This window comes from Diabrotica virgifera, chromosome 5, assembly GCF_917563875.1.
Source record: "Diabrotica virgifera virgifera chromosome 5, PGI_DIABVI_V3a".
Classification (NCBI taxonomy): Eukaryota; Metazoa; Arthropoda; class Insecta; order Coleoptera; family Chrysomelidae; genus Diabrotica; species Diabrotica virgifera.
In genome coordinates, this window is record NC_065447.1 from 195669093 (window position 1) to 195694812 (window position 25720).

The window sequence follows — 25720 nt, forward strand, 5'->3', positions numbered from 1 at the left end:
TTAATTGCATGTCAAAATATGCGCAATAACTATTTCTTAAAATCCACTAAATATCATTTGCATATCTCAACCGGTTTTAATGCAATAAATAAATAGTCGGTTTGTAAGAAAAAATTCAACATCCTGTATCTCAGAGGCGAAGCACTTGCGGAGATATGTTTATAAAGCAAAATGGTCATTATTTTTTCATGCAGATTTACCCCTTAAAGTTTGTCGTAGTTATTTAGAAACACCCTGTACTGATGAAGAACATGGCTTGTTGTTAAAGTACCTAACTTTTGTATTATCCAATATAAGCGAATGTATCAATAAACAGAATTTTAAGAGAACCTGAGGCTATAGTTGTATTTTAATTTCAGTATTTTATAAATGATAGAATATGCCACAGGGTGTTGCAAACTTTGAGGAAAAAACACAGTTTGATTCGTACACCCGGTATACAATCAAAATTTGCGTGTTTAGCAACAATATTATTTCAGCGATATTGTTAAAGAATAAAGCTATAAGATATTGAAAAAATTACTTAAATCGGACGACAGGTTTAGGAGATACTTGACATCAAACATGGCCCATTTTTTGGGGTGCCCGTTTTCTATGACGCGCAGTGTATAAAGATACTTTACTCGAAATTCATATTTTTTATATACCTCGTATAAAATTAATAAAATTTGATTCGTGATAGTTGCATCATAAATCTTTGACCAAGAAGAGCTTTTTATGAAGAATAACTTTTCTTCGTCAAATTAAAAATACAAGATTTATAAATGAAAATGATGTATGGTATCCTTAATTTGAGAAAATTCGTCAAATATTATAATTTTTTATTCCAAACAACATTTTAAGAACAATTTTCAAATATTGTGAAATACATAATATAATACATAAAGATAGTTTTTACTGATGAACTGTAGTAGTAGGTACTTATGGAACAGTCTATTTAACATTAAAGGGGAGGCCGTACACTTACTCGTACAAACCTTTTGAAAGTTATTAAAAATTGTATTTTTATACATTTATTACACATGCTATTTTATATAAAAATTAAATTCACTATAAAATGTCATTTATATTTTATTAATATTAATATTAATACCTAAATAATTTAAAATTTAGTTTGACATTCCCGAAGTGTCAAACTCAAATGTAAATAATAACTATAGTAATGAAACACAGACCTACTCACAATCATTTAATTATACTAACATTTGTAAATAATAACATTTGCTTTGCTTAACAAATTCAAATTAAAAAAGTAGCCTACTTCCTAATCAAAGATTTCAGCTGACGTTTAGTCCCTGGTAGGAAATAACCGGATTGTGACGTCACATTTTAGTTTTTGAGGTCGATTATCTCGAAACGGTTAGAAATATCGAAATGCCGTTTTCAGATTTGGATTCAGAAGACAAAACTACATAAGAATCCATCGATACATCTGCTCTAACTATTGCAGGAGCGGCGACGCAATAACACACAGACTTTTGCAAATTTATAAACGAAAAGTTTTCGTTGAAAATGATACAAGTCCAAGGGTTTTTGTAATATTAATAAAACATTTAAAACTTTAGATAAAGATGTACTACTTAACAGTACAAACAATTAATTATTGGAAATTTCACAAAATTTTTATACCACATATACAAAAATGATGTTACAAAAGCAATTTCTGCTCAAATTATATCTTTTCAACAATGCTTCCGCGGACAACTAGCCAATATTACTTATGTAAAAGATCTTTTATAATGCTTGATAATTTCTCATCAAGCTGTAGTTTTTCCAAAATTATAACAGCATGTACATTGTTTTTTACAATCCCTGTAAAAGTTGCAACAGCAGAGCGAACGTTTTTAAAATTAAAATTAATAAAAAATTATCTGAGAAATACAATTAGTCAGGAACGGCTATCTAGAATAATTTAGCTATTATCTCAATGGAAAATGAGATAGCAAAAAATTTCAGTGTATCCAGTCTTATAACATCTTTTGCTACATCAACAGTAGGAAAAAGATTATTATAAATATGCTAATTTACGATTTTTTCTTTTTTCTCTCTCGATTTTTTGTTTGTTAATTTGTATAAATTTGTTTGTTTTTAAATTTCAAATTTATCCAAAAAAAAATATGTCAGTATGAAAAATGATAGGATAAATAAATATTAATTTATGTTTTAAATGTATAAATATGATATGTGATGATTTATACTTACTATTGATTAAGAACTTGTAATATACAATGTTTGCTTTTTTGGACGGGCCGCAATCCAACTAGAACCAGGGCCCGCTGATATATCAGTAAGCCACTGAACTACATTATACCGGCATCACGCAATTTATTTCTACCGGAGACCTGATTATGTACAAACTGTAGACAGCGACACCGGTTGTCTTCTATAAGTCAATGATTGTGAGAAACTTCTGTTATTTCATTACTTACATATTAGATAACAATAGTTTTTTTATAAACCAGAAGTATTATTCTAAAACTCCCTTTAAGAGAAATAATCATGGACGCCTTGAAATTTATTAATTTTTCATATTCTCGGTCTTTAAGAATAAACTTATTGCAAGAATATTTTGAAGCCAAGTCGTTTTCTTAATTAATTAAAAAATAACTCTTTAGGTCATAAATTACACAAAGAATAACTTCTCATTTGAGCACGTCATTAAACGGTTTAAACAAAAAGCTTTTATATAAGAAATTTATTTTAAAAACTAATTATCTTGATGTTAGGTCAGGAGAAATAAATAAAAATGACTTACAGTCACCTTTGTCTCTCAAAAATCAACTAAAGATAATTCACGTTTAAGACAGTTCATCCCTTAGATAAGAAATGTACCACCTTCAAACTTTTAAAACTAAATATGTGTATTGTGCGTGTTAATTAGTTTCTGTTTTTCCCATATGGGTTTATTTTAATATCTCAATTTTTAATTCTGATATTTCAATTAGATTCTACAACAAAAGACCTAAATCTGATCATTATTTGGTCAACATTCCAGCCAATATATAAGATATACCTTGGATTATTTCAACCATAGAGATTCTGACCATAGAAAGCTACAGAAATAAAAATTACAGCGGTATTTTTTTTTCGATAATTTCCCATCGTCAAGTACCTATTACGTCAGATGCTCTTCGTTGCTACCTAAAAATGCATTCAGTGCCACTAGTGACAATTAATCACAACTTGTCACAGAGAACACCAAGAAACAGGTTTAGCAAATATACAGGCGAAGTTATCAATAAAATATTAGTTAAAATGTTTTAAAAATACAGTTTTAATCATGAAGTAATCTTACCGAATTACTCTCGAGCTGTTACAAATTATCGATTTGTTTTGTCCTCGCGACACTTTGACATAATTTCACTCCCATTCTTATCGTGAAATTAAAACTGTCAATATGTCACTCGGGATACAAATCGATAATTTTAGAGCTCTTGTGTAATTACTACTGATAATTTGATTATCGAGATAAAAATCAAACCTTTATCAAAATATATCTCTTTAGCAAATATAAATAATTTGTAATAATATTTATTATTTTTTGACAAAAAGTTACATCAATAATTTCCTTTTCTAATCCTGGTTGTGAACATTATTATACTTCTATTCAAAAACTTTCCCAATATTGTGTTAATTAGTGCTGTGAAACCGATGATCACTCATGTTCCAGCTAGTCATAACGGAGCCTTTAAGTATGGTTCCACATTATAAGAATATTCCTGGTATCGCATAAACGGCATCATTTAATTTTTCCATACCGGAGACATGAAAGACAGAAATTTATGAAGAAATATAATTAGACAAGCGAACTCTTAGTAATAGAAGTAAAGGGATGATGATATTTGGAAATATCGAAATATTTTTACTGTTTCTGAGTCTCCACTAATTGTCAATAATTCTTACCACCAGTACCTCATCACCACACACACACACATCAGAAAAACTTTCGATTAACTTCTGAGTTTTTTTTTATTTAAAAAAGACAAAGTTGCATCCACCCGAAGGTTATTAGCGACATTTCTGTAACATTTGTAACAATATTAAATCAAAAATTGGTAAAAATTAATTACAATTTGTAGACAATTAAACCTTTGGAGCAATAATTGGATTCCACACATTAACACTTTAGTTTTGAAATGAACTTTTAGATCGCTAGCGACACTCCGACACTCTTTCTGATGCATCATTAGTGATAGCGTTAAACGCACTAGTATCTGCTTGTTCATATTTCCTTCTATGCCTATGTGGGATGGTATCCACAGGAAGTGGATTCTTCTGAAACTTTCTTGAGCTTTCATTAGTTCGGCCTTAGTTCTTTTCTCAATGGGGTGTTTATGGTATATATTTTACATAGCTTTGACTGTGCTAAGAGAGTCGGAAAGGCCTGGACAACAAAGGAGGTTTTTAATATATACATGTTTGATGGTTTGCAACAAACCAAAGAGCTCTGCAGTATAGATGCTGGAATTCGCAGAAAGATTTAGGAGCATACCAAGGCGATGAAAAAATCCATCAATATTCTTTTGAAGTAGAAACTTGAATCTTAATGTTGGCTTAATTGAGATGTGTCACTTTCCCAGTCCGATGCCTCACTGCAAAGATAACTATTGATTTTTTTTATGGACGCGAATTTTCGTTTTATGGATCCTTCCTTTAAATGGGTGTAAATTTGATTGAGCATATGGGACAAAGCTGATAGGTCTATGGTATATTCTTGAATTGTGGTTATAGGATATGTTGATCCCGTGATATTCGTTAGGAGCATGTTAAGTTGATCAAAGTTTAGAGGGAAAGGTAGAGGGTGATTTTCTATGAAGTTTTTAGCAGGGTCAAGTAAGAGAGAAAATGAGCATTCAGAAGTGCTTGCTGAAATAATTTTATCAAAGTTACGTTTTGGTTAATTAATTATGTGACTGTCCTTATTTGATGCATCTGCTTTGTTCGGTATCTCTGGGACATTAGAAATAGACATTTCTTCACACTGAGAATGGTTTGTATCATTGGGTGCTTGCAAAGATATATTTGTTGCGCTGGATACCGATTCTTCATTGCTTTGGTTGGGGTTTAGTTGAGCTAGTGGTTCGGAGCACTGTGATGCAATGTGACCTGACTTCTTGCATCTAAAGCAAACTAAACTCTCTTTAGAAATGAGTATTCTATATGTCGTATTGTCAAAAACAAGAGTAAATGACTCTGGTAGTGTTAGTAGACTGTGAGGACTGATATAGATTTGTCTTTTAAAACTAAGGATGTGATTTTACTCAGGCATAGAAGCACTAATTTTGAGGAATGTTATGGGGGAGACAGGAACTATGCCGATTTTTTGTAACTCATTGATTAGCAAGTCGTGCGGTATTGAAGGACATATGCCGGAGAGCACAAGTCGTTCCGCTGGTGTAACTAACCTTCTTGCTCTGACAATTTCACCTTGTATTTCTATTTGACCATGATTATTCATAAAATCATCCACTATTTGTTTATTGGATAAATACCTATATATGCGATTATTAGATAATCTAGAAGAGAAGATTATATTTTTCGGTTGAATTATATTTCCAAGTGGGAGAAGTTAGTCTTAAAGTTTGGTGTTTTCTAAGGCACTGAAGATAATTGCTTGGGACTTTAAAGGAAATGCACTCTCGACGCTGCCAAACAGCATGACTGTGATGCGTTTATTTGACTTTGATGGTCTTGTACTGTAGAACTGTTGTGTGATTCCATGTTTGAATTCATTTAGATAAACGTTAAGTGAAAAGTCAGTCTGATCCTGTACACCTGCTAAAACAGGTATATCGGTCTTTAATAAAACAGTTTATTTTGCTGGTAAAACTGGATTTGTTTATTGACAACAATAACAAATAATTGCAATTTGCTGACTTTAATGCTAATTTAACTGGATATTATGTAAAGAGTTTGTACACTTACAGTTTATTTCAATATATCACCGAGATTCACAATTTATAACTTATAGTAAACTTTGTTAATATTAAAAATATTCGGAGCCCTCATTGAATACAACATTATAGTTATCGATGCAGGACCGGTCCTATGACTTCTTAGTTTTATTTATTATTAATTGTCGTTTTACTACTTTGATGAAATTGTGAATAATATTTAGTTTAATTGCATTACTACATTATAGCAGTGTATTGAGCTTATGTATGTATGTGCAATGATATTTGATGGCAATATCGATTATTACAATGTAAACAGTAATTAGAGTAGCTTGAAACCACTACTTGGTTACGTTATTATTGCGTTGGCGGTTTTCCGTGATCATGATTCTATTATATGTATACACCCGCTTCTGATATTCTCATATACCAGATACCCTACACGAGATTTTAGTTTATATAATCAATAATATTAATATAAACACTACGTCTATAATACAAAACAGCATTGTACCCCTGTGGGTTGCTTAATTAAAAGTAAATTATTAACTCAGTCGATAGAAGATCTTTACCAGCAGTGAATAAGAAAGGAAAAGGCCTAATAAAATACCTATCAAATAAAGTAATTTAACCCTTAACTACTAACTGACATGGATGTTTCAGGACGTAGACACTGACATGCGGTACGTCATAACGTTCCTATTCTCCTTTGTGTTTAATATGAGTTTGTCTTATATCACTGTATTTGTTTTTTACATCAACTATGGAATAATTCTTCATACTACTGTAAAATAAAATACTGCTCCAAATCAAATAAACTTTATTTTTTCAAGAATATTATGAACGCACGTATAATATTAAAAAAATGGTGGAGGTTCTAAAAAAACCTCTATAAACGGAATTATAAAAAAAACTAGTATTATTAACTAAAAAAATAGTAAAACAATGTTAAAAGTACTTGAAAGTAGAACAACTGGATGAACTTGCTGCCATTCTAATATCCAAAAAATACTGAATGGACTTCTTTTAACTGACATGCGGTACGGGATACCGCCATAAAACTTTACGTCAACGTAGCTGAAAGACTAAACCATACTAAAACTGCAGTAGCTGAAAGGTAATTAGGTACACACCACTTGAAGTTACAGAGATGGTGTTCGAAGGAATCTTTTATAAAACAAGTTTTACACCACAATATATTTTCGGCGACGCATGTCATACCGTATATATATGGTTAAAGGTTAAACGACACTAGAAAACTAGGAACGGACAAAGGAATGAGTGGCAATATTAGTAATGTACAGATCATTTTACACAGCCTAAAAACTAAAACCTTCAACCCGCTAAAAACCAAGTTTTTGGAGTTCTGACGGTGGCGAACCTTACGGAAAATTCAGAAAAAATAGAAATATAGTGTTTGTCATGTCCAAACAAAGTTAGGTATATGCTTTTTTCCACAAAAAATAAGTTTTTTCTGAGGTTATGTGAACTAAACCTACCCGTCTATAAAAATAGACCTGTTTTATAAAAGCTTCAGTTATGCGTATCAATTTTTTTAAATTTTAAATTGATTGCAACCCAGTGGCGGTCTCAGAGTCAGATTTTGGGAGGGACGATGGTCTGTTGAAGGGGGATCTGGGGGTGCAGCCCCCCAGCCGGAAAGAGGGTCCGGAAAATTTTTAAAAATATGGCAAGATTTTGAGAGTTTTAAAGGCATTTTATTCATTTGAACAGTTGATGGACCGAATATGGACTGACTGTCACTTAGTGGTTGTGACGAATGGAGAAAAAGGAAAATCACTTATTATTATTACAATTAGTATGAGTGGAAACAGTTTTACACTATAATAAAAAATAAAAAACTAGCCTCTAAAGCTTGTTGTAAATATTGTTCGGCTAACTTACAAATAAAATATTCAAAATATATTTTGTATTCTTGTGATTGTATCAAAAACCAATTTAGAACTATTGAAAACAACTCAAAGTCTAATAGAAAAGGTTTGTGGGTGATAGTATTTTTCAATGGCAAGCCTCTGAAGCAAGTCTCATCTTTCTAAACCTTTGACGATTTAGGTGGTTTTACTTTATCACGAACAAACGTCAAACTTCAGAGGTTTGGTCTGACAATGTTAGTTTTACGCTTGAATTAAAAGAGCTCAAAACACATTTTACCTTTTAAAATGTTAAAATTTACAATAAATATACAATACAAATTAGTCTATTAGAATGGAAAAAAGGAGGTTCACATTATACATTGCAATAGTTTTATTAGGTTATAAGTAATAAAATAACAAGTTATAAGGTTTTAAAAAGAATGTAATTACAAATCGAATTCAAGTCTTCGATAGCCACTTTTGGCGAATCGTTCTAAAACTTTCGTTGGGTCTACAGGGATGTCTCGATGGGCATAGAGTAGAGCAAGTCCAGTCAACCTGTCTTGACGCATCCGTGTTCTTAGCCACGACTTTATTCTCTTTAGAGATTGAAAGCTACGCTCTGCAGAAGCATTGCTGATGGGAAGTGTAGGCTACGACTAGAAGTAGCTTGCTGACTGTAGGGAACAAATCTCACAAATCTGCGTTAGTTCGATCTCACACTTCGGATTAATATGTATATTAACTTCTCAATTTTTCAGAAAACTAAGATTTCTGGGGGGGGGGGCCATCGCCCCCGTCGCCCCCCCCCACTTGAGACCGCCACTGTTGCAACCCAACTATAAAAACTAATAACAAAAAATGACATTTTTTAAAGTGTGTGAGGGGAAATGGAGACGGTGGGTTAAAGTTGCACTGAGTCTTATTTTTTCATCATATAGAATGTTTTCTTCTTCTTGTGCCACTCCTATCAGAGATTGGAAATCATCAATTCTACCCTGACCTTGTTTACAGCTGACCTAAAAAGTTCATTAGTGGTGCAGCCAGACAACTTTCTCAAATTCCAAAACCATGACATTCTTCTACGGCCTGGATTCCGTTTTCCTTCTATTTTTCCTGGCACTATATTTTGAGGTAATGCGTATTTATGACCTCTCATCAGATGACCCCAATATTCAAGTTTTCTTCATTTTATTGTTAACAAAATCTCACGGTCTTTTCCTATCCTTCGTATGATTTTAAGGTTTGTGATTCTTTCAACCCAACTTATCTTCAGCATTCGACGGTAGCACCACATCTCAAAACTTTCAATATTTTTTATGTTGTTCTGTTTTAGAGTCCAGGCCTCTAAACCGTATAATAACGTGTTAAATACGTAGCCTCTTAACATTCTTAATCGTAAAGGGATGCTTATATCTCTGTCGCAACAGAATTATCTCATATTTATGAAGGTCGCCCTGGCAATTTCGATACGCCTTTTTATTTCATTGTTTTGGTCTCGAGTTTCATTTATTAAAGTTCCCAAGTATTTGTAACTAGATACTTTTTCAATTTTAATGCCGTACATACTAATATGTGTTGGTTGTGTCATGAATTTACTGAAGACCATATACTTGGTTTTTTTTTATATTAACGTTTACGCCATAATTGTTGCAAGCAATATTTATATTTGTAAGTAATCGTTCTGAGTCTCCTACTGTTCTTGCAACTAGAACAGTGTCGTCCGCGTATCGAATATTATTTACAACCTCTCCATTGGTTACGATTCCTTCATTTGCTTGCAAAAAGGCTTCCTGGCAGATGCTTTCACTATATACATTAAAAATATAGTCCGTTCGCTAAACTCAGACACAACTGGCTAGTGATTTTAGTAAGTAATTTTGCCATAAAATTGGTAAAATTGGCAAAAAATTATTACTAAATAGTCAATAATTACTAAATAGTTAGTAATTTTGCCAATTTTTGCAAAATTGTCAAAAAACAAAAAAGTTGCTGACTAAAATCTCTAGCCAGTTTTGTCTGAGTTTAGCGAACCGACTATAGCAGTGATGACAAAATGCATCCCTGTCGTACTCCTCTACGTGTTTCTATTTCTTTTGATATCTCATTTTTTATTTTGATGTTAGCTTTCTGATTCCAATATAAGTTGAGAATTATTCGTAATAATTATACATAATGTAAAAAGATTGAATTCTGGGAGTGGCATTTAGCGTATCTTAACAGGAGTATCCTTTAATTTAGTTATCCAGTCCAATAGAGGAAAGTTTGAAACGCCACAGTCGACGCGTATGCCACCGAAAAGTGATATTTTGATTCTACTACTTGAGTTATAGACCCATGGTGCCTAAAATATTTAGCTTTTACTTAACCCGGCTCCTAGTCTATAATTTGTACATAAATAAATCACAATAAAATTTTTGTTTTGTGTTTTTGAGATAATTCTCTGACTATGATAATAATTATTGTCAGTGGTACCTAATTGATTAAAAAGGCATTTAAGTCAGCGTCGGTTTCAGTCCCAATTAGTACTAATCAGCAAGCTTTTAATTATGTTATTTGTGTTGTCTTTAACATCGGAAGTAGAAATCAACTCGGGAATCAGGCAAGGGGATAGCTTGAGCCCATTGCTTTTTAATTTAGTTCTGGACAAAATCGTAGAAACCATTAAAGGTACTGGAAAAGGATATAAGATGGCGGAAAAACAAATAAAAATCCTCTGTTATGCTGACGACGCAATCTTAATCTCCGATAACCAGGATAACCTACAGCGAATGGAAGAGACTTTCAATACAGTGGCGAAGAACTACAACATGAAAATATCAACAGCCAAGACAAAATCTCTGGTAGTGTCAAGGGAACCCATAAGATGCAAATTAGTAATTAACAACGAAATAATTGAACAAGTCTCGAGATTCCAATATCTGGGAATCGAAATATGTAGTTATGGAGATGCTAAAGAGAGCGTCCAAAAGCAAACAAATAGAGCCATTTACGTGTCAGGATGTCTGAGGGATGTCATCTGGAGAAACAAAGATATGAGGCTGGAAGGGAAAGTACGCATATACAAATCATGTGTAAGACCGATCATGACGTACGCGACAGAAACAAGATGTGACACAGTAGAAACCAAGAGGATACTGAGAACATCAGAAATGAAAACGCTGAGGTTAATAACTGGGAAAACACTGAGAGACATAATACCGAACGACAGAATAAGATATCTCTGTAACATACAAGATATAGTACGGTGGGGAAGACAGAGTGGAATCAGCATGTGACGAGAATGGACAGCAAGAGAATAGCCCGTATAGCCAGGGATTCTAAGCCAACAGGCAAGAGACCAATAGGAAGGCCCTTTAAAAGGTGGCGAGATAGCTGGCAGTCCACATCACAGCTACGAATACAAGCTCAAAATCGGCAAGGAACAGGCCAAGAGGCCTATTATAAGAAGAAGAAAAAGAAGAAGAAGTCTTGTCTTTTGAATGACAAACATAAAACTAAAAAATTAATTCTGATTTAAAATTGGTTCCTTTTTGAAAAGTGAGATCTCTTTTCGTAGTCATACTTTTTAAAATTTGACGTAAGTTAAACATTGCATAGCTCTGAGATGGCTTGGTTAGCCGAAATTGCTTATATAGATAAAAATTAAATGCTTTAAATGATTTTAAAGTACTTTTCTTTTCCATCCATTCATAATTATTTTATTTTATTTGCATTCCACGAATTTGTGGGACTTTTTATAATATTTTGGAATGTTACGGCGCATTGTCTAAATAAAAACAAATACGCTGAGCTTACTTAATCCGAGAAAAAATTTTTCACGCAACCATTTTACAAACACTTCCATAATCACTGTTTTATGTAGACGAAAATATTAAATCAGCTTCTTCTATATTGCCGGTCTTTCCTCCCGGGTGCAAAATTATATGTCGCTTACCTTCTCAAATTTGATATATTTCAAGAGATACTCAATTCTCTTGTGTACAACAAAACTTCCTTCACAAAGTATTTTCTGTTATCCCCTCCTAAATCTAAAATATAATGTTATAAACTTTCCATAAATTTGCTTTGATAATGTTACCAAATTCCCTCTCTCAATTCAAACAGAGTTGTGTCTAAAGCACAATGTTAAAGATTTACACGCATCTGATATATTTATGATATTACGAATTTCAAATTGGCGTCCTTCCATCATATCGTTCTTTTGAGTGACAAGTGAGTTTTGGGGTGATAATTTTCCGTTAGTTCCGACAATTTTCCGGCTCATTTTTTATTGTAGATATTTATTTTGATTACCTAATTCCTAAAGCATCGCACACGCATTGTTGTAAAAATGTTATCGATTTTAAAGGACCACTATCGTTTTTTTTTCTATTATGGAGTACTTATGTAGATTATAAATTAGAGTATTGTAATTTAAAACACGTCTTTGTATTTTCAGTAAAACAACACTAACAGATTTTAACAAAATTCCAAAATAAGATGTTAACAATTCGAAGCAATACACTATTGAAGCACAACTATTGATATACGCTCGCAATTTACGCGCGCCTGAATTCGCTGCGAGCCAATCGTGCGTATTACATACATAGAGCGGGCTATTCAAAGTCGCATATCTTGGTCAAAAAGTAATATAGAAACATTTTACCAAAGCTTAAAATGTTCACTTTGATTTGTACTATAACGTCCACTAGTCAGATTTTAAAATCTTATGTCAGATGTAAAAAACTTTGTTTTATTTAAATCTCTCATAAACAAATAATTATTTTCCTCAAATTTTTAGTGAAATTTTTAATGTTTAATTATTATGTCACATTTTTATTAATTAATACAAAGTAATTTTGCAAAAAGTTTTTTTAAGTTGGGAAAGTCTCCGTTAAAATGAGGATATTCTGAAAATAATTGCACGTGTGGTATCAATATGCTTTATTGTCATGGAAAATTGAACAATTTTATCGACTACTAAATGAGTCGTTGCAATGTAGTAAATAAGTATTGAATATTTTTAAAATAACTATTTGTTCATTAACATTAATAATTTATTATTAAGAGTTAAAAATGCCTGCTTTTTAATCAGAGTTCTTAAAAATTTTAATATAATTTCAAAATTAAAGGCATTGAATTGTCTGCCTCACGCACAAACACGCCTCAAACATATCGGCACACTATCAAATAATTTGAAAACACGTGAAATTTAACAAATAATTTGATCGTTTACAGGGCGCTTTAGTTAGCCTTCTGGCCGCATAAAAAACGCTAGAGGGCCGCATGCGGTCAGCGGGCCGCAGGTTGAGTATCACTGCCTTAAGCTGTCTTTTATGAATGAGTTTGTTTATGATTGGTGGATCGTAACCGTTATTGAAGGCTATTTGACGAAGTATATTTAATTATATATTGGATAATTGTGGATTGTGATAAGGGGATGGTTTCAAGACGATGTATGTAACTGTGAAAGGCAGCAAATTTGTATGACATAAGGTGGTTAGAAGATAATGGTATGACATGGTCGATCTGTGCGGTTTCCTATAGATCCTGAAATCGAAGTGGTCATTTAATCTGGTAATAGTGAGGTCGAGAAAATTTATTGATTGGGATGACTCTAATTCCATGGTGAAATTAATATTGGAGTGGATTTGATTAGAAAGTAATAGATCAGCTGTATTCGAGTTACCTGAGGTGATGAATAAACAATCATCAACATAACGATACCAATAGTGCATTTCAGGATTTTTCATGATAGATACGGGTTCTAAATGATTCATAAAAATGTCAGCTAGGAGAGGAGATAGGCAACTACCCATAGCTAAGCCATCAGGTTGTCTAAAATATTTATTTTTTAATACAAAGAAGTCTTGAACTAGACAAAATTGCAGTAATTGAATAACTGAATTGGTGGTAGATGTGGTAATTGAACTTGCTCTTAGAAGATAATGTATCAGATTATTAGTTTCTTGTTTTGGGACTAAAGTAAAAATATTTCTAAAATCAAATGATAGCATGGTAATGTTTGGACGAAGCTGGATTTGTTGACAAGGTGACTTGTGTTTTTGACTGAGAATTGAGGGGTGAAGTTCGTCATGTTGTTAATAAGATTGAGTATAAACTTTGAAAGAATGAAGACAGGAGTGTCTATGAAGCTAACAACTGGACGAATGGGGATTTCCTTCTTTATGTATCTTAGGTAAACCATACAGTCAGATACATCTTCATATCTTAATTTCCATCTATATACTATCTATGACTATTTTCACCTCATCTATTCAATCTGCCATTACCAAAACATACCACTGGATAACACTCATCCATACTAAAACCAAATCAAAAAGTCTCATCTTTTCTTTCTGGGTCCCGTTTAAGTCCCATCATGTCCCATTCTCATTAATTATCTCATATACATCTTACATGCCATCTTCTCCTCCCCCTACTGTTAGCTACATCTTATGACGGTTTGTTTTCAAACCCTTAGGGTTCCGGGTAACCTGTGGGGTCCTTGGGAATTAGTCGCCTAAGTCTGAGCTTGTTTTATATATCCCTTTAGATTATTGAGACATTTTTACACTTCTATCACCCCTACTGTGATCTTTTCTTGAACTTACACAAACTCCAACAACTACCAACTATTTAAATAAAATCGATAACTTGAAATCAACATAAAATGCTTTTCTAAACCCCAGGTCTAATCACAAGAGGGTTCAATATAGATTTCACAGTTTCGATTTTATGTGTAATGTGGTTTGGCTACCATCTTTATTGACAATATACTTTACTACATTTTCTAACTATAAAATCAAGTTTATCTCCATTTTAAATGATTATTTATCAGAGTGGAGTGATTGCAGTTACTGTTCTCAATTTAACAAGCTTTACACTAGATTCTACATAACTAACAGGGAAATTTTTCAACTTCCTGTGGGACTGTCATTTCGCTCATGTCATAGTTCGGAATTTCCGCTATCACTGCCACTTGCCACTATATAGTCAACATGAGAACAAGTCAATTTCGAGCTCAATGGTACCTAGAGCATAATACATTGAATATTTTATACATCCATGTTCAAGTTCACATAATTTATCTATGTTTCCATGACGGATCAGTTGCAAAGGGTTTTTACCAACACATTTTTGTATTCTGGTGTTTAGCATGTTACAATCAAGTGAGTGTAACCTATAACTTTTTAAAACCGTAGTCAAAATTTTAAAAACGTTGCCCTATCTATTCATTTTTTACGCATTTTAGGTAAGCACTGATGATGATCGGTCATCCGATCGAAAACTAGTTCTGTGGTGTAGCTATTTTTAGGGATTTTAACAAATATACCTTTTATAAAGAATTTTATTCGTTTTTGTAACATATGGTATACAGACAACTACAGGAAAACTTTTTCCTCGTGGATTTGATTCATAGTTTAATACGCTGGTTGACAACCCTTTTATCTTATGCAATAGTCTCCAGGAATTACATGGCACCGGGACCTGGACGCTGAAAGATGATACGATCAACGGCTTAGAAGTCTTTGACATGTGATTTCATTCACGAATGCTCCAAATACCCTGGACAGCAAGGCAGACCAACGGAGCTGTGTTAAATAGAGCAAATGTCATTTTCTTAGGGGAGACCGGTACAGAATCATTCAGCTTATATGAACGATGAAATCGAGGACCGCAGAGGAATTAGAAGAAAGCAGATACCATGTATCTGCTGCCAGTGCTGTACGTGTTGCCAGTTCTGACATAGGGAACCGAAACTTGGGCTTTCAACAACAGCATAGTCCACAAACTTCAAGTGACTCAGAAAGCTATGGAACGGAGAATGCTCAACATTAAGCTCAGTGATCGCAAGTCCAATGAAGAGATGAGAAGGCGATCAAAAGTAACAGATGTGATCCAGAAGGTTGCCATGTTAAAATAGATCTGGGCAGGACACAGAGGAAGAATGGAAGACAACCGCTGGACAAAGCGAATTCTCGAATGGCGACTAACCGCAAGCAAAAGAAGTAGAGGCAGACGTCAAACAAGATGGTCTGATGACATCAAGCGAATGGCTGGCCACGATTGGATGCAAAAAACAGCAAACATATATGAATGGAGACACCTAAGGGAGGCTTACATGCGACGATGGATGGAATAGCTGTTGATGATGATGATGATGATATACCATGGATCACGAACATTCGTGATTGGAGAGTAATACGCAGTGCCGAACAACTATTTCGATTAGCTGGAAACCGGCTACTACTCGCCAGTGAATTGTTAACATTAAGTGGACCTCATATGATACATAAACAAGAAGATAACTGCCGCAATAAAGTCCGGTAGAGTTGGTAAAATATACTTAATATAGGGAGAATAATCATTTTAGTCATTGTTTATAATTATTATTTGTTGTTTCAACCCATTTTCCCGGGTGTCCGGTGCAGTTGGCAAAATATACTTAATATAGGAAGAATAATCATTTTACAGTCACTGTTTATAATTATTTGTTTTGTTTCAACCCATTCTCCCGGGTTTCCCGTTGTTTAAACAAGTCTGGCTAATGGACTCTACCAAAGCCATTTTTCAGGGAAAAATTTTAACAAAATTTATAATTTTCCCTACAACCAGTATTCTCCAAACAAAATCAAACAATCCAATTGAAGAGACTAACTTGTTGGTAAAAGTTTGTTGTGTCGTTAATAAACGAATTTATACACTAATGTCAGGGGTGAAAGCATTCATTAGATACATATATAGAGATTAATGGTTTGAAAAATAAATCCAGTTTAGTATTAGTGCAGTCACTGAAGGTTTTCACCTCCGATTTCGTTGAGCCTCCATCGATTTCCATGAAGATATCTCAAGAAAAAAAGGTGATGTGGTGGCAAGTTGCTCTTTTATCCTGGGGTGGATGCCACCCCCTCTTGGGGGTGAAAATTCTTTTATTAAATATATCCCCAGAAATCGATATAGCGACGAATTTTAACTAAAATGTGTTATATAAAGTTATTAAAATAAATCAATAATTTTTGGAGTTATTAAAGACCAACGATTTTGATTTTTCATAAAAAAAATGCATGTTTTAACACGGTTTTTCGTAAAGAACTCAAAAACAGTAAGATTTTTTAGCAAAGTTGTCATTACTGAAATTGAAGCCACTAAAAAAATAAAAAAGGTTATTATAAAAACCTTTTAGAATATACACAAAGTGAGTTATAGATAATTGAATGCATATTTTTTAGCGACTACTCAAATCTATGTATTCAAGCTTAAACAACAGGAAAACGATGCATTTTGTTAAATATAGCTGCTCAACATTTTTTAGAGTAAATAAAAAAATTTATCAGAAAAGCTATAGCAGAAGTCGATAGCGTTAAAATTAAGCAAGTTATGATGAAAATAATAGAACCTTTTTGAACTTTTTAGGAAAAAATGAAAAATAAAACATACGTCATTTCAACAAAAATTAAAATTTGTAGTAATCCCTATAAAACTTCCTTTATTTTAACATGCAAAATGACCTCAAAAATTGTTCTTGGTTTAGAATGCATGTTTTGAAAAAAAATATGATTTTTCATCTGAGATGAAAAATAATATGAGAGGTACTTTTTCATCTTCTATTGACCATTAATTCGGATGATTAGCTAAACAAATAAATACGTTTTTCTATTCTCATACCACAATATATCAATTATGATGTCACTACCTGTATCATAATGAACTCCATTATGATACAGATTTTCATTAAGATACAGATTTTTAACCAATAGAATCGCGATATGGCATTCGCGACAAATGTGGCACACGAGCAGTGACCAATGGCGAGTCAAATACATACGCTTTGACAGTTCTCAATATGTAAACAAACCGTCAAACTGACAAACTACTGAATTTATTTGTGTTACAAAATAAATAAATTTGAATATATTTTTTGTTGTGAATGATCATAGAAAAAATAGTGTATACAACTTGCATTTAATTATCATTATGAAGCTCGTACTCTATACGAAACTCGCCGCATACGGCTCGTTTCCTAACCCTCATACTCGCTTCATAATGACCATCATTAAATGCTCGTTGCATAATATACTATTTACACACTTTGCTAATAAACGAAAAATACATATTATTATCATTTTGTTTTTCAGGGCATCGGCAGTTTATTTAGCGCCCTTAAAGTCGTCCGCCTACTTCGATTAGGTAGGGTTGTTCGAAAACTTGATAGATATTTAGAATACGGAGCTGCTATGTTGATCCTTCTTCTGTGTTTCTACATGCTGGTTGCTCATTGGTTAGCCTGTGTTTGGTAAGTAGTACATACATTTAATAAAATTTAACGTCTAAATAAACATACTTTATATCACTTCTTCAACTTACGGTAAACTGGTAAGCCGAAAGTTCACTTACAGAATCTAGTGATTTAGACTTGAAATAATGTTCAATGCAATATTTTGTTTTATTTTTATATTGTCCAACAAACCAAGTTACCGAAAATCAAACTCTTCGTTAATCAAGATGAGATATTCTGGGAACTCTTGGAACATTGAACAAGGAACAACATAAACAAAAAAATTTGAAAAATTCTCTTGTCATATACTAAAGGCACAACAGCCAAAATCAGCAGAGTTTTTAGAAAAAACAAAATGGAGATTATATTTAACACCAACAGGAAAATGTTAGCAATATTGTCGTCCGCAAGAACAATAATTTTTCTTCTTCTTCTTCTTCTCCTCCTCCTTTTTGTATAGACATGACTCTGTCTATTTTTTCAATGTGCCTCTAGTAAGTTGTCGTTCCATCGTTTTCGTGGTCTTTCCACTGATGGTCTTCCTATTGGGGAACCGTCTCTCGCTGTCCTGACTACCCTTCTTCTTCTTCTTCAGCCTGTGTTCGTCCACTGCTGGACATAGGCCTCTTTCATTTGCTTCCATCGATTTCTACTCTTGGCAATTCTCATCCACTGCTTGCCCGCGACTTGTTTGATATCATCTGCCCACCTCTTCTGCGGTCTGCCTACTCCTCGCCTGTTCTCTCTTGGTCTCCAGTTTGTTAGTCTCTGTGTCCATTTTTCGGGATTATCTCGGGCAACATGTCCGACCCATTGCCACTTGAGCCTTGCTATACGTTCTGCGACATCAGTAATCTTTGTTATTTCACGAATGTCGATATTTCGAATTTTGTCTCTCAAACTAATCCCTAGCATGGCCCTCTCCATCGCTCTTTGAGTTGTACTGAGCTGTTCTAAGGTTTTCTTTGTAAAGGCCATGGTCTCCAGTCCATATGTAGTTACAGGCAAGATACATTTGTCATAAACTCTACGTTTTAGACACATTGGTATATCTCTATTCTTTAAGATACAGCTTAACTTGCCGAAAGCTACCCAAGACAATTGTATGCGTCTTTTTATTTCGGCTATTTGGATTTCTTTGCCGATATTGATGGTATGTCCAAGATATATATAGTGGTCTACATTTTCAAGACTGACGTTGTCAATAACAAGATTAGTTTGTACATTACTCATTATTTTACCCTACTACCCTATTTGTTGGTATTCAGCTTATGTGGTCATTCCATTCTATTCTTCTGTTTCTTACCAGTTGTTAATGTTATCCACCTTGCATCTCCGTCGTATATCTGTACTTCTAGCTCTGTCCCATAGAGTCTTACCATCGATTTCTCGAAGGGTTTTCATCTCCGCTGTTTCGAACAATCTTTCTGTCCTCTCTATGTCGGGTCGTGTTTCTTCCGCGTATGTCATTATTGGCCTGATGACCCTTTTGTAAATTCCGCCTTTCATTTCTTTTCCAATATCTTTATTTCTCCATATTGTGTCATTCAGGCAAGCTGCGGCTCTGTTTGCTTTATTCACTTGATCTTTCACTTCTGTTTAAAGCCTTCCGTAGCTAGATATTGTGATGCCTAGATATTTAAACTTCATCACTTGGTCTATTATCTGACCTTCCAGCTCCAATTTACGTCTTATTGGATCTGCTGTTATAACCATGCATTTTGAATTTTTTGAGGAAATTAATATGTTAAATTTTCTGGCGGTTATGTTAAATTGGGCAGCATACGTTGTAAACCAACTTCATTTGGAGAGATTAGTATTGCATCGTCCGCATAGCAGATTATTTTAAGTTGTTTTTCTCCCATTTGGTATCCTTTTTTAGTTCTTACTTTTTTTATTATTTCGTCCATGATCAGGTTGAACAATAAAGGACTCAAGGAATCCCCCTATCTTATCCCATTGCCGGCTTCAATTGGGTCAGTTAGTTCATCTTCAAAAAAAAATCAAGGAATATACAAGATTCCTTGTGAAGACTACTGGTGAGGATAAATCCTACTATGGACAGACTAATCGAAGAATACAGGTTAGACAAGAAAAACATCAAAATGACGTCGAAAGAAAAGAACATCCCAAGCACAACATTTTATAAACATAGGACATAAAATAAACTTCAATGAAACTAAGATGAAAATGAGCCAAACGTATGAGCAGGAAAGCAATAGATACTGAAAAACATCAATAAAAATTAAATACTAGCAATTGTGCCCAAAGACTCCCAACTGCATGGAAACCAAGTTTACAGTAAAACAGCAATTAAATTACGGAATAAAACCTCACCCACTCGTATAGGCACAGGATGGATCATAAGAAGCACTGCAAAAAATTTAAGCACAGCATACAGCTCACACACACACAGCCCGGAGAGCGACACAGTGCAGTCACTGAAGGTTTTCACCTCCTATTTCGTTGAACCTCCATCGATTTTCATGAAAATTGGTGAGTTATTAGAGGATACCTCAAGGAATAAAGGTGACATGATGCCAACTTGCGCTGTTACTCTGAGGGGTGGATGACACCCCTTCTCGGGGGTAAAAATTATTTTATTAAAAATAATACCATAAGTCGATAGAGGAACAAATTATAAGCAAAATTTGTTATATAAAGTTATTAAAATAAGTCAACACTTTTTGAGTTATTAAAGACCAAAAATTTGAAGTTTTTCGTAAAACAATGCATGATTTAAATCGGTTTTTCACGTATAAATCAAAAAATTTAAGCTTTTACAAAAAAGGTGTTATTACTGAAATTGAAGATAATAAAAATGAATACATTCCTTACATAAATAATTAAACAAATGTTAGTTCAAAGTGAGTTATTGGCAATTGAATGTGTATTTTTTTCGACGAGTACTCAAATCTAAGTATTCAAGCTAAAATAACGGGAAAACGATGCAATGTATAAAATATTCCTGCTAAACATTTGCCAAAGTACTTCGGAATACCTATCAAGTGAGCTTCAGAACAAGGTGATAGCGTCAAAATTAAGCAAGCTATAATGAAAAGAAAAGAACCGTTTCGAATTTTTTAGGAAAAATGCAAAATTAAACATACGCCAATTCCACAAAAATTAAAATTTATAGTAATCCTTACAAGAACTTCTTTATATTAGCATAAGTAATGTTTTCATATTCTTTTGATAATAACTCCAAAAATACTCAATACACGTAAAAAATTAAATATAACCAAATTTTAGTTTTTCTGTGCCAAATATTTTACCTGTCTTACTATTTCTATATGGTAAAAAATAACCGAGATAGAAACGTTTAAATCTTAAATTTTGCTGTGGGAACCATGCAACCGGGGTCATTTAACCTTTTATTTTTAAAAAAATAAGGGAACTAAAAGATTAAGTTCAACGTGCTTAAATAGCACTTGGGATTAACTTTCAGTTTTTAGATGAACCTGATATCGTAAACACGAACGGAGTTATTAAAAAAAACAATAACATTTTTTGGAAAAATTTTTAAAAGATAAATTTTGAAAAAATTTTGGAGCATAAATTTTAACGCTATGAACATGTTAGGGGGCTCATTTAATAGATATTTTTTAGTACTTTGATAAATGTTTAATAAGTTTGTTATAAGATTCATCAATTTCCCGTTATTTCAGCTTGAATACTTATAGTTTTTTACTCACCGAAAAAAATATACATTCAATTACCCATAACTCACTTTTAGTTAACATTAGCAGGTTTATGTAGTAAGGTGTTTATTTCATTTTTTATTAGCTTAAATTTTGATAATAATAACTTTTTTGTAAAAACTTACACTTTTTGAATTATTGATGAAAAATTGGTTAAAAACATGCATTTTACTCAAGGAAAAATTAAAATTTTTGATCTTTAATAACTCAAAAAGTTTTGATTTATTTTAATAACTTTATATAACAAATTTTGCTTGAAATTTGCCCCTCTATCGAATTATGGGGTTATTTTTAATAAAATAATTTTCACCCGCGAGAAGGAGTGGCATCCACCCCCAGGGTAAAAGCGCAAGTTGGCACCATGTCACCTTTGTTCCTTGAGATATCCTCTAACCAGTCACCAATTTTCATGCAAATCGATGGAGGTTCAACGAAATCGGAGGTAATAGCTCATATCCACCTTCAGTGACCCCACTAACACACGAGTGACTTACTGCACGGAACACATTTTTAGTATACAAATCTGTAATCAGTTAATAAATAAATTCAGTCATTATTAGGTGGTAGAAAAGCTCTTCTAGCTGCTCCTAAATGCAGGTGACTTAACTATATAAAGTAAAACAGAGGATGTCCTCCTACGCAGGGCATCCAAAGTAACGTTCAATACAAAGCCTCCCCAGTCGTTATGTCCTGCGATGGGAAGAGTTGCTGGTATAACTTGGGGGTCAAATAATTGGCCATAATTTTGACAGATATCAATAAAAACAAATGGTTTCCATTAAAATGTGGCGTAATGCAAAATAAATATTCTTCTACAAGTACCATCTCCGCGAAAGAGGTCGGCAATCATCATAGCTGTTCGGACTTTTGAGACGGCTGCTCTGAAAAGTTCATTTGATGTACATCCATACCATTCTCGCAGCCATGATATTATACCTCTCCCTATGCTTCTTTGTCTTTGGATCTTCCCCTACATAATGAGATGGAGCCCCTCCACGTGTAAACTGAACCAAAAAAGTACGTAAACATAATGAAAAAAACATTGATTCAAAAACGGCGAGCATTAATTTTCGTCCAAAGATCAGTATCATTAATCCAATGTAAGTAGATACATTAACTAATGCTCAAAAACATTAACTTCTATGAATTAGTACGTTTATTCAATGTACTTTTTAGTTAAGAATTAATGTACCGATACATTAATCTAATGTACCGATCCATTGATTAAATAAATGTAACCGATACATTGATTCAATGTACCGATACATTGATTCTTAACTAGAAAGTACATTTAATGAACTGAACGTACTAATTCATAAAAATTAATGTTTTTGAGCATTAGTTAATGTATCTACGTACATTGGACCAATGATACTGATTATTGGACGAAAATTAATGCTCCCCGTTTTTGAATCAATGTTTTTTTCATTATATTTACGTACTTTTTTGGTTCAGTGCATTTGAGATACTAATTAGGGGGTGATTTTCAAAATTTTTTTACCAAAAAAAGGGACTAACTTTATTTTGAGGGTAAGTTGTTTACTGTTGATGCTAGAAATTTTTTTATAAGACAAAAATGAAGCATTTTTAAACACTTTAAATAAGTTGTCATAAGTTTTCCCCGAAATGTGCTTCATTTTTGGTTATTTCACGTTAAAGTATTCCATTTGGAATTTGATGAATATAAACCTATTTTTCATTAGCCATAACTCTGCTTCTACTAGATATAGAGACTTGACACCATTTTTTTTTTAATTTTTTACAGGCTATATTCTTGCTAAGAATGTTTTTTCGACAAAATACTTACTATTTGAGTTATTTGCGAAAAACCGTCTAAAAGCATGGTTATTTTGTTGAAAAAATGAACATATTCACTGGCAAATAACTCGAAAAGTATTGACTTAGTGAAAAAACTCAATAGAACAAAAGTTACTTAAAATTAGTCAGTTTATCCATTTCCGTACTTACTTTGGACGGATAATTTTTCACCCCCAAGAGGGGGTGAAAACCACCGCCAGGGCAAAAGCACATATCGGCACAATATCATTTTTTTTTCTTTGAATTGTTAGCTATGTGTATGCCAAATTTCATGCCAATCGCAGCGGTTCTTTAAAATTTAGAGGTTTTGCAAATTTTGCCGTTAAAGAACGTACTAAATACTACGATAAAATAATTAATGTCAACGTAAATATTATTGTGTCAAAGAAAATTGTTTAAAATATATTTTTTCTATTTATATCTTATTCATATACATAATTTTGTTCATTTAAAGGGGGTGTAACGCTAGTTCGCGTCCGCAGGTAATATTGCACGTGGACCCTGGGTAAACTAGAAAACTAGCACAAGAGGCGCCAGTCAATTTTTCTCAAGATCTCCTGGCAGAAGTATATCGCAGTTTTTTTAGACTAATTAAAGATGACACAGTTAATGAATGGACTTTCCAAGGAACAAATAACAAAACAAATTGGACCCACGGGCGCCCATATAAAAATTTTCAGGGTGGGCCAGACGTGAAGATGTTGCACATTATATTTTGTAACTATATATAGTTTACAGCACCCGAAAAGCTAGGAAAGACCACTCTGCCCCCATTTTAGCCCCCCACCCTGCCCATGGCTATGGGCGCCGATGATTGGCCCAATATCAATCAAATATATGAAGAAGGTACAAGTAAAGCAAAATGGCAAATTCTATACAGACTATTAAAAGATAACGATATTGATCTGATTGCAATACAAAAAACGCACACAGAAAACGAATTTCAATTGAATTCAATAGGAAAAATCCCCGGCTATGATCTACTGGGTAACCAACTGGGTAATAATATGTCGGAGGTATTCCGATTTTCTAGTTGTGATTGTATTTAAGACTTCCATTTCTTTTTTATATTTATCTTACTCATAACTTCTTTGATTGTGACGTGTTCTGTTCATGATATTGTCAGAATTCTTCTATAAAACTCGAATGATTCCAGTTTATGTTGATGTCACATTCAGGGTCCAAGCACCCATTCCATAAACCAAGTCGAGAAAATGTAGCACCTAATCAACCTAACTCTTAGCTCTAACTTCTAATCTGTTGTGTGGTCTGCAATCTTCTTAAAATAAGCAAAATAAATGGAAGTGTTTAGTTTTAATAGTATAAAAGCTAAAAATTACCTTAATATTAAGGCCATCGGTACATAATTCGCAAATATTTTACGGCTATCCCTACTTTTTCTGTCTTTACACGGCAAATTACCTGTAGTAGAATTCACACTGGTATGGATATGTAAACATTACTAGAATGTCATTCTACTTGAAAATGTCACCACTAACTTAAAGAGATGGCTTTTGAATGTTCTTGGATAACTGTTATTTGTATAATTACAAATTATTAATTCAGTTAATAAATGTGATAATTTTTTCACTAACTATGTATTCAGTGATTGTAGTAATTTATATGTACAACAAAAATTAATACTCAATCGAGAAAAGAGGAAAAGTGATTTTTTAATAATATATTGTTACTATGGAACGCTTACAATTTTGAACATCTTTAACAACAAAATACTTGGATCACAGAATATATTATCCTGATGTATTCTCTGCTTGGATCTTCCACAAATAATACACAATAAATAACCTTTTTTTTAAGTTCACGTCTTAAATCAATTATTTATCAAATACACTATATATCAATATTATTTAATCAACAACTCAAAATATTCCCGATGCCATGTCAAAATTGTCACTGATTGTCACTGTCTGACTGACAATATGCTGACAATATTCTATTCGACTGAGTGCGTTGTAAGACAAAGACAGATTTGGAAAATATAACCATGGACATTGTGTTCATTTTTTTCGAATCCTGAAAAAAAGCAATAAATATTTTTGAAAAATTTAAACGCAGAATGAAAGACTAAATTATTACCGAGGGCCAAAAGTCCCTTATAATAAATAAAAAGTTTATTTTGAATCAGATATTTGAAATTAAAAGCACACTAAA

General features: G+C 33.1%; 1 protein-coding gene across 1 annotated transcript in view; it reads left to right on the forward strand.

The window, feature by feature from the left end:
- LOC114324956 (potassium voltage-gated channel protein eag) overlaps positions 1–25720 on the forward strand; it is a 198331-nt gene that overhangs the window by 68354 nt on the left and 104257 nt on the right. Inside the window, exon 2 of the mRNA XM_028272911.2 lies at positions 17890–18047. Coding sequence (XP_028128712.2) covers positions 17890–18047 — 158 coding nt within the window. The remainder of the gene's footprint in view (positions 1–17889; positions 18048–25720) is intronic.